Source organism: Actinia tenebrosa, unplaced genomic scaffold, assembly GCF_029948245.1.
Source record: "Actinia tenebrosa isolate PJP-AT-01 unplaced genomic scaffold, QUT_ActTen_1.0 PGA_scaffold4__44_contigs__length_22323623, whole genome shotgun sequence".
NCBI lineage: Eukaryota > Metazoa > Cnidaria > Anthozoa > Actiniaria > Actiniidae > Actinia > Actinia tenebrosa.
The window spans coordinates 11,356,292-11,367,403 of NW_028292581.1; the positions used below are offsets into that span (position 1 = coordinate 11,356,292).

Consider the following 11,112-nt stretch of genomic DNA (forward strand, 5'->3'; position numbering starts at 1 on the left):
AACAGAAATGAAAAAAAATACAGGACAAAATTAAAAACAGCTCCTTCTTTACAGTAATTGTTTTAGTATAACTGAAGGGAACTAAAGATCAAGGTTTATTGGATCAAAGAAGTTGACTATTTTTCTATTTTTCAATGTCCTTACTACCCCTCCCCCCTTAGGATACATAAAGCATAAAGTGTTGAGTTTACTCCATTGATTGATATTTTGTGTCTTGTGGAGAGGCACTTAACTTATATTCAGACCGAAATATTTTCAGTTTTTTAGTGAACAGAAACATGATAAGGTTATCTACAATGATAAATACATTCTTACTGTGATCTCCGAACAGTTTTATCACAATCGTTCGTGACATGTTTGTACATTTGGGGCAGGTCGTTGAATGAAGAACAAGTGAAGAAAAGGTTTATCAATCACGTCCAAAAGACAAGCAAAAAATGCATTCTTGCCGACCAGCACGACTTAATAACAGTGGTGAACGTATAAAGGTACTAGTGAATAACGCAAAGCGTTTGGTTTGTAATGATTCAAGCATAGGTAAGACATCTAAAGGGGACGGTATTCCTGCTGGTAGCACACAAATACGACAGTCTTCTTGTACAACACAATCGCGTGGCTTCTTCACAAACCAACCTTCAAGAGATTTAAAACGATTTCTCGAAGAGGTAAGTTTATTATTTAAGCAAATTTGAAGGAAAAGGTTTCACTTTAAAAGTTCTCTTATAGGAGTTTAGCAGTAAAACTTCAGTTCTATAGCACAACAGCAAGTCCAAAGTCCACGATGCCAAGGTTATTTGATTTTTGGCCCACAATAAAAGAAAGCATTGATCAAAGTTTGATGTGATCATTGAAATCCCTTTATGAGGGACTATTCATTATTTATTGGGGCTTGAAATTTTAGTGACCTTTTTAAGGGGGGTTAGAAATAATTGATGAGACTTATATAGGAGAGACTTTAAAATGTCGGAAATAAACAGGGATTTCCGTAAAGAATTGGGCATACCAATAGAGGGTTGTAGAAATAATAATAATAATAAATATTTATAAAGCGCCTATCTAATCTGTTCTAGGCGCTTTAAACAAAAAGAAAAACCACAAACTGTGGTAGGCTGTGAGCTTTGCTTTGAAAATAAGGCATTTTTGATATTTTCTCACCCCCCCCCCCCCCCCTTTTTTTTTTTTGCTAAAAAGGGTTCATTGACAACATGGCAGAACCGGGATTTTGCAAAATTTGGGCTGGAAAATGGTATTAGGATCCCCCTTCAGAATCCTCAAAGAAGGATGGAGATATGATACATAATGGCTAATTAGAGAAGATTAAATGAGCTGAGTGGTCATAAACAAGAGGTCATGTAACCCAATTAACTCCTCTTCAGCAAAACAGTTGTGTCAAAATGACCCCTAGAAATGGAAAGAGTACCTCGATCAATGTCATTTGCCCCTCCAATAATGTAAATCACAGTTCCTACATCTTAATAGGTTGGAACTGATCCTAAAGAAGCTCGCTTTTGGCTCAGGCATTTTCAAGAGTTGGAGATGACACCTGATGAACCTTTTGCTGTGGTGGAGGTAGCACCAGCTGTTTTTGATGATCAAAATATGGTAATTGATTGGAACCAGTCATTATTTACAAGGAAGGGGATAAAGGATAGGGGCTGACACACAAACATCATAGCAAGCAGTGTAAATGCAGAGCAAAAAAGGGTGCCAACATTTTTTGTGTAAGCTATGTCGGGCAATAAGGCTTAGAGTGCATGGGACTGGAGAGGGGGTGAGCAAAAATTAGTAACTCAAACATTTTGCATAAAACAATAGGCAGAGTTATCAACATTTCAGAACCACATTACTGCTATTTTAATCCCTTTTTTGAATAACAAAGGGAAGTTAGCATCAAATTGGATTGGATTCAGATTCATTTAGATTCAGATCCAAGGAGGTCTAACAGGTCGTGGGTTTGTGCCAGTAGATAGGGTATGGGTTTTGGGCTTGCTGTCTTACATAGGGTATACATTTTACCAGAAATTGTCTTAAACAGGATCTATAACTTTTACAAAGGCAGCACTTCCTCCTCAGTTATTTTAAGACCCTGAGTGTTGGTCCAGCTATGACTAGAAGTACGACCTCCCGCATGAAATCTGATGCTTTGATGGTAACTTACTTCTCTCTTATTAACATGTCTCTTATAATATTGTTCAGCTTGAAAGACTTGTCTCTTGTCTGGCATTTTTACATCGTAATGGAATGGATTCAGTCCTGGTTCATGGTATTGCGCAATCTGCAGGAGAGACAAAAGTTGGCATCTTAGACAAGCAAAAACAACAAAAACTGATAGATGACAATATCAAACTTGTAGACATGTTGGAAAGTAATGGAGTCAAAGCACGACCTTTTTTATGCTCAAGTCATATGATTTCAGCTAAACTCTCTAGTAATGTGTAAGTAAATGAATATGATTTATTTTTTGTATCGCTTTACACATGCCACTGTGAAGATTGGTTAAGAACTGTGCTGTACAACTGAACGGAGCATGGCACTGACACCATCAGTGCCTTATCAGCCTGATTTGCAAAATGCAAAAATTAAACAGCTTTTTTCCGACAATAACTCCATGTTTCAGTAAGACGTACAGCACTTGGGAAACACTGATAGGATAATTCTCAAAAAATGTGGCCAACCTCCCCTATGATTCATTCTTTCAGCTTTTTTCACTTTTAAAATGATGTATAGGTGTCTTATTTCTTAAATAAAACCTGATGGCGCAAGTCTCAATCACAGTAATAACTAGAAATGAGACAGTGTATCTTTTGATTTCAGGAATGAAGTGGGGATAATTGAGGACGTTGATACCAAACATCTGAGGTGGTGTCTAAGGTATTTGGATTTGTTTATATGTAACAATCAGACTATTTTGGAGTTGTGTCTCCCTTCCCTCAACATCACAGTCCCCTCTGCCTCCCCTCCTCATACACTCCCTCACCACTGGGAAATTCCAGTTTCTGCCTCTGGAATAAAAGTATGATGCTTTCACCCCTCTATAGGTAACCATTAGGGACCTTAAGGTGTGGGGCAGCAATGATAATGACATTGATCAATATTCTATTGACAATTGTTGGAATGTACAAAACATGGTTCATTTCAGTCTTATGCTGAAAGTAAGACATGAAAAATTAATGCCCTTGTTTTACTTTAGTAAAGAGAACAGCTACTCCAAAAGTTTATATTTGCTGATTTTTGTTTTAAGAAAAGCACTACCAAAAGACATCATTTCATTTCAGTGCAATAGAATGTTGAAGGGCCCCAATTTCGCCAATGTTGTTGCTCGCATTGCAGTTCTGCAGCTTAAGGTTCCTATATATATATATATTATATTATAATATATATAATATATTATCTAACGATATACTCACCCTGGTCTGGATTATTTTGGTACTCAGTTCTGGCCACATACCAGTACTAACAGCTGTAGGAGAAACTCAAGAAGGTCAAGTTGTTTACACTGACCCCACACATACGACTATCAAGATAGCCAGTATACTCAAACCTACTAAGGTCATATTTCTAAACACTAGTGGAGGACTTGTCAATGAAAATGGAGAGGTTTGTTGATTCATGCTTAATCTTTGAGTATTGTTTTTTAATTGTCATAACTTTATATAAGTTTAATTTATAATTCATAATTTGCTTGTGGACTAAGGAAACCGAGTGAGTGTCAAAGATAGTGACAAAGTGAATGAATGAATAAAAAAATAAATGACAGTAATTGAATGAATAGCAGTGAAATAATGAATGAATATGCACAACAATGAATAAATGAATGAAAGTGAATGAAAAAATGAATGCATGACAATGAATGAAGAATGAATCCATCATGGATGACATTGAATTGATGAATGAATGTGCACGACAATGAATGAATGAATAAATGAATGCATGACAATGAATGAAGAATGAATGCATCATGAATAACAGTGAATTAATGAATAAATGTGCACGACAATGAATGAATGAAAAAATGAATGAATGAATGAATGAAAAAATGAATGCAAGACTTGAATGAAGAACTAATGCATTAATGAATGAATGACAGGGAATAAATGAATTAATGAATGCATGAATGGCAGTAAATGAATTCAAGACAATGAATGAATGACCATAAATGAAGAAAGATTGAATGAATGAACGAATGAACAAACAAACAAATGAACGAACAAACAAATGAACGAACAAACAAATGAACGAACAAACAAATGAACGAACAAACAAATGAATGATAAATGACGATTATTTTTTCTTCAATCCACACATAATAGGTGATAGACTGCATTAATGTCCCTGGAGGACTAAACCCTGTTCTACAGCAACCCTGGATGGACAAGTCCTCTTCGAATTTAGTAAGATTTTTAGACTGTAGTAAGCATCATAGCATGCATATCATTACACAATTATTACAAAGTCTTATCTATGTGTACATTTGTTTCATTTCAAAGATAATGGAGATATCACAGCTGCTCCTGAAGATGCCACGAGCTACCTCAGCAGTAATAACAAGTGCTGATAGCCTGATAAAAGAGCTTTTTACACACTGTGGTAAGTGTTGTAGGAAATCAAGGGTGGTGTAGCAACAGTCCACTTTTCAATGAGAAGCACATCTAAAAAGCAATTGAATTTGCTGGTAGGTGGGACAATCTTGCAAAACACCAAGACTTCAACTTATTAGAAAATGTAACCCCACCACTCTATGCTTTATATATTTTCTCTGTTTGCCCCCTCGACATCCCATAATTCACCCTTTTGGCACTAGCCGTCACGGGGTATAAATTGTTTTAGATTGTGTTACAGTCACCAAAAAGTTCGGACATTGTTCTCGATTTTCCGTACAAATGTACCGACTCTAAATGAACTATTTACTTGGTTGATGTTTAGTTAGTTCTCTAAATACAAGTAAATAATCATTTTCTAGCTTGATTGAAGCTTTTCTTACTGCTGTTAAGATAGCTAACTAAAGAAGTCTACCTAAATTTTCTCTTTAAAGTCAGTGAATTTGTATGGAAATCCGAGAACAATGTCCTAACTTTTTGGTGACCGTAACACAATCCAAGCTAGCGCCGAAAAGGTGAATTAAAGATGGCTGCCGTAAAAGGTAAAGAGTAAAGAGGTCTACTCACCATCCCCTCACCATTCCATTTCGTATTGAGTAAATTAGTTGCTTTATTGTGAATTGCGTTCATCCGGGCGAGTGCAGTCTTGAGAAAGACTGTTGTTGGTGGTGACTGACGTTTCTACAACCTGAGAGGAAGTCATCTTCAGAGTCCTGAGTGAGGAAACCAAAGACAGTCGATTATGGTATTTAGTGGTATTGATTAGCTGATTTGAATTCCTCTGTTTCCCTAGGGTCAGGTACATTGTTTCAAACCTCAGAACCAATCAACACCTACCATTCTCTAGAAGGGGTTGATGTGGACAAGTTGACACAACTCTTAGTAAGGTATGGACCAGAAAAAGCCTGCCATCCTACCCGGCAGGGAGGAGGTGGGGGGGGGGGAGGGGGGGGGGGGTACTGGGGGGGGGGGGGGGGGGTACTCCCATATATGGACTATATGGGAACAAAGTAAACAAGATTCGCATCCACAACAAGATGAAAAAGGACCGATCCTTATCCTAAGTGATTCCATGCTTAGAGGAGTAAGGCAAGACAAGTTTGCGCCAAATAGATATGTTAATAAACAGTACATCGCAGGCGGTACAAGAGAGCTTCTGAGACATTTGAACAACATAGAAGATAACACCAACTACGAATTCATAATCATCCATACAGGAACAAATGACATTGGGAAACTGTACAATGAAAATGTAGTAGAAAATCTAAGTACAGCCATATCACAAGTACAAAGTTTATGGCCTTCAAGTAAAATTGGGCTCTCAAGTATCATATATACCCCACGGGATGAACAGAAAAACATTAAGATTTTTAACATAAATACAGAGCTATATAATCGATGCAGCTATTCAGATGATGTGATATATATTGACAACACTAGAGTCGCTTGCAATCGAGATGGGACACTGAATGCAGAAGTCTTCTATGACCATATACATCTTAACAACCAGATTGGAGTTAGAAAGCTCGTCAGCAACTTAAAATTTAATTTGGGGCTCAAGAAAAGAAACATTTCATATAGCCGCAGACGCAGGCAAGAGCAACAAAGCACTAGAGTTCACCTTCAAGATTCACAGCCTGAGGTATCGTCACCATGGGACATCACGAAACCTATAGATTTAATCCAGAAGCCAACCTCTGAAAAGAATGATGAATTGATAAAGAACTTTCTGCAGGTCATAGCACAGTTGGTGCAGGGTCAGGTTTAGTAAATTATTTACTTATTGATATATATATACTTTTTTTTTTCTATAGAATTTAAAACGTAGAATTTTTGCTTAAATTTGTTTCAAATGCCGGGGGCCTTAAGATTAGGACTCTGGAATTTGCATGGGCATTACAGCAAAAATCTTGGAAACAAATTGAAGCTAAAAGAGGTTAACAATATAATTAATAGTCATGATATTTTTGGCATTGTAGAAACACACGCCAGCCTTGATTCTGACTTGAAATTAGAAGACTATAAATACTATACAAAATGTCGTGACAAAACAGGAAACCGCCATGCTGGAGGAATAGCACTATATATAAACAATAGAATCAGCAAGGGCGTTTCCTATATACCGACGTCTAACCAAAATGTTATTTGGTGTAGAATAAGTAAAGACTTTTTCCATCTAACAAATGACATATACGTAGGCACAATTTACCTAAGCCCAAATAATTATGCAAAAGAGAATGATGAAGATATATTGCAGGATATAGAACTAGATATAATTAATTTTTCAACTAAAGGTGAAGTCATTCTACAAGGCGACTTTAATGCACGAACTGGGGAAATCCAGGAATACATAAATGATGATGACAGTAAGTACCTTAATTTACCTGATGATTATCTCATTGACAATCAAATGAAAAGGTACTCTAATGACATTGAGAGGCAAATTTTATGGAGTAATCTCCACAATGATGAAAGGAAAGACGACAGACATAAAAATAAACTCAGAGTCTTTCGTCAGTTCAAAACGGATTATAACTTTGAAGAATATTTAAGTCAAGTCACCAATATTAAGCACAGAGTGGCGCTTACAAAATTAAGAATTAGTAACCATAAGCTTGAAGTAGAAACGGGGAGGTATAAGAGGCCTTATCTCATTTACGATGAAAGGATTTGCCCAGTGTGTAAGTCGGGAGTAGAAAACGAAAAACACTTTCTAGTTTGGTGTCCACTATATGACTCTCATAGAAACGACTTAAGAGAGTTCATAGAAAAAAACACCAGCATTAATTTCAACAATATGAGCGCTGACAGTCGTTTTATGTTCTTAATCAATTCAAAATCAGCGTCTCTACAAAGAGCCATATCAGCATACATTCATCAATGTATGCTGATACGTGAAAATGAATTAAGAAAATTACTTAATACATAGTATATATATATACCTATAATATATTTGGAATCAAACACTCATGTACTATTAGTATAAGGTGCCAAATAAAATTGTATTGTATTGTATTGTATTGTATGGGGATGATCCGCTGAACAGGGTATGGTTTTTCGAGCTTCTTATCATAAACAGGGTATGCAATTTCACTCAAGTTCCAAGTTCTTCTGTCCTGAGTTTTCTGTCACATTCAGGGTTTCTACTTTTGTGTTGACCAAAACTGGTTATTATGGTCGTCAAAAAAACAATACGCAAGCTGACATGATAATAGAATCACGAACTCAGTGCAATTAATTATATCTTTTGTCATAAACAGCCCCCCCCCCCCCCCCCCCCCGGCATCCTACGCAGAAGTTCTAAGGGTTGTCACGTCTTCACACAACGTTTCCTAATGATAGAAACGTTGTGTGACAACCCTGAGAACGTCTGTGTTTTTTTAACAACCATGACTGAACCAAAATAATAGAGGTATTGCGCAAACGTGACTATACAGACGTTCTCAGGGTCGTCACGTTGTCATGCAACGTTTCTCCTCGAGAGAAACGTTTCGTAACGTTCTGAGAACGTCTGTGTTATTTAATCACCATAGGTATTGCAAAAACATGTGACTATGCAGACGTTCTCAGGGTCGTCACGTTGTCATGCAACGTTTCTCCACGAGAGAAACGTTTCGTAACGTCCTGAGAACGTCTGTGTTATTTAACAACCATAGGTATTGCACAAACATGTGGCTATGCAGACGTTCCCTGGGTCGTCACGTTGTCATGCAACGTTTCTCTATGAGAGAAACGTTGCGTAACTACCCTGAGAACGTCGGAGGCAAGCTAGAAACTGCATCAACCGATTTGTATTTCTTTTGGTGCTTTAGATCGTTTGACAAGACACTAAATAAGGATTATTTTTTAACACTAAAAGAAAGACTGCATACATTATATGTCACAGAAAGGTAAGGATGATTATTTCTTAATTATTAAGAACAATTGAAATTAAAATGAAAGGAAAAGATGGCAAAACCTTCAAATTTTATCAATCCTTTGAAACAGCCGAACAAAGTCAGGGCAATGCTAACTTACAGATCCAATTGGAACGCTTGTTAGGTTATGCGTAGGGATGAAAACCGAGTAACCAGCTGAAGAAAAACACTCTACCCACACGTGATGCCGGACAAGTCCAGGAATCGAACCGAGATGAATGCCGAGTGCACTACAACAATGCCACCCTTAATTCCCTTTTTATTAAAAAAAGGTCAGGTAGAGTGCAAACAATTAATCCGTGAAACACTAATTACTAAATAGTACAGAAAAGTGCTAATTAAACAACAGAGAACAATGGAATTTGCATGAAATTGTACTATTTAGTATTACTAAAGTTTCACGGTTATATTGTTTGCACTCTATGGTGTAGCTTGTTATTTTATTTTTCTTTCTTTCTTCTTGTCTCAGCTATACTGCTGCTGCAATACTGACGACACCTCCAGAAACGTGTGGAATCCCGTACTTGGATAAATTCACCATCAGTAAAGAGAGTCAAGGCCTGGGAACTAGCGATAATTTATGGAAACAAATCAAGAATGATTGTCCTCGACTTTGCTGGAGATCAAGAGCAACCAATCGCATCAATCCTTGGTACTGTTTTCGTATTTTTGAAGCACGGAAATTTTCACTCATCTTTCTTAGCTGTTAACCCCTTCAAACCAAAGGATCGTTACGATCGTTTTTCATTAACACGCGCGGAATCTTACAATTTGACGTCGTCATCGGGGAAAAATCGTTTTTGTAAACGCTAGTCAAGGCGATCCATACCATTCCACTTGTACGTAGCCTTAAAGATATTTTTGGGGGCATTTCATCGTGTACAAGCATTTAATGCTTGTCGCTTGCTATTTTTCTGCGCATGCGCAAGACGCGTCTAGAATTTGGCATATCTCCATTACATAATGTGTGTATTCCAAATGCTTTTGAAAAAGAAATAATCTTAGAAAAGTCACGATGTTAAACTAAACGTACGTATTGTTATTCAGGTATTTTGTGAGATCGAGTGGAAGCTGGCAAAATGGCGAGTGGATAATCTTCTGGTAAATAGTAATATATTCCCACTGTGAACTCCCACACACAATGCCTGGAGTGTCGCTAAGTTATGGGGAGATGACCTACGAGGCGGTAGCGAGCGGATAGCTCGCAGTGGGAGCTCTTGGGTTCATCGCCGTGGGGAGGTGGGTGGGTCGACGAAGTGGCACCAGCTCGAATTATGAACTTTGTTTAATGGGGCCTTGTTGGGGCACGGCAGGATATTTATACTACCCCACACACGTGGGGGGTGTGAGATGAAATCCCCTGGGATGCATTCCTCTCGGGGAATATAAAACGTGTAATATTTGAGGCATCGTGCGTAGAGATCCCAGTGAGAATAATATAAACTACTATGCTCGATTGAACGCCTCCAAATAGTTATTGTAGAGGAGTTTCTATATGATTTGAGATTTTCACGGTACGGACGTTCTTCTTGGCAGTGCCGTGTCCAAACATCCTGATTGGATGAGCAGAAATATCCCTTGCAATGATTGGTTCAAGGGATATCGTCCGTATTCCCTGCCGTGACGGTACCGCCTGCCATGACGTCACATGAAAACCAAGAATTCCCTCAGCTTTGCGTAAACTTGAAATTGAAGTGCATTCATGTTTCACCACGTTTTCTTTTACTTTAGGTACGGTGTTAGTGATCCACACATCACCCAACAGATAGTCCAGTATACTAGTAGCCTGCCATCATCATTTGACCCTATCGCTCCCCGTAAGTAATACATCCTCTCTACTCTCTTTCTCTCGTCAATCCATCCATCCATTTACCCTCTCTTTCTAAAAATTTAACAAGCGGTTTTGCACCTTCACGTGACGATGTTAAGATGGCAAGAACAATACAATCGTTTTACATTAGAAAGATTTCCCGAGAGCCAAGGGATTTTATTGTTCTGCCATATAACCACAGGCAGCCCAAGCTGGATTATGGGCGCCTCCACTTGATGATGCAATACCTCTATTAGAGTCAAAAGCCCATGAGGCCAAATGGGCTATTGACTCGTAGACCATGAGGGCGAGAGGTGTCAATGTTGACTTGGTCTAAACCTACTAATTGGTCAAATAAAGGGATAAAACATTTTGGAATAAGGTTCAATAATTTATTTTTTACTGTTTTGGTTATTAAAACCGTCACTTTTCGGTCTACCACTAGTAGCTCAGCCAATCAGAGAGCAGAATTAGTAGGTTTAGACTAATTATTCATACAGTGCTACCCCAATTTGCCCTCGATATACAATTTCCCCATTTTCTTTTTCAGATGACGAAATTAAAAGCAAGAAAGTATTTTCTACCAGTTCTTACCACAAGTACTTATGACTGAGAGCACCTTACGATTTAATGGAAATCGTCCAATCGAATGCATAGCTTTAGAATAACCCCAAGGGATTCTCCATTTTCTAACTTTGAGCTATTTATATATCATATCTAATCAACCATATTTATAAATAATAAAGATTTTGAATCTTCTAAAATGGTTACTTTAAAGGTGTGGTAA

General features: G+C 37.7%; 2 protein-coding genes across 4 annotated transcripts; both read left to right on the plus strand.

Moving 5' to 3' along the window:
* Window positions 1-186: 186 nt before the first annotated feature.
* Window positions 187-11,089, plus strand: LOC116298003 (N-acetylglutamate synthase, mitochondrial). 3 transcript variants are annotated; one of them, XM_031706345.2, is made up of 14 exons: window positions 187-286; window positions 375-665; window positions 1,480-1,602; window positions 2,197-2,435; window positions 2,815-2,871; window positions 3,435-3,597; window positions 4,311-4,391; window positions 4,488-4,587; window positions 5,392-5,485; window positions 8,411-8,488; window positions 8,985-9,167; window positions 9,563-9,616; window positions 10,247-10,332; window positions 10,876-11,089. In XM_031706345.2, exons 2-14 carry the CDS (start codon window positions 438-440, stop codon window positions 10,932-10,934), a joined length of 1,545 nt encoding a protein of 514 aa, XP_031562205.1. In that variant the 5' UTR covers window positions 187-286; window positions 375-437; the 3' UTR covers window positions 10,935-11,089. The 3 variants fall into 3 exon arrangements, with proteins under 3 accessions (XP_031562205.1, XP_031562204.1, XP_031562206.1); XM_031706344.2 differs by having other exon boundaries at window positions 187-665; XM_031706346.2 differs by lacking the exon at window positions 1,480-1,602 and having other exon boundaries at window positions 187-665.
* LOC148907081 (uncharacterized) lies at window positions 5,586-7,826 on the plus strand. The gene is made up of 2 exons (XM_089036617.1): window positions 5,586-6,355; window positions 6,893-7,826. Exons 1-2 carry the CDS (start codon window positions 5,671-5,673, stop codon window positions 7,525-7,527), a joined length of 1,320 nt encoding a protein of 439 aa, XP_088892743.1. The 5' UTR covers window positions 5,586-5,670; the 3' UTR covers window positions 7,528-7,826.
* Window positions 11,090-11,112: the final 23 nt, after the last annotated feature.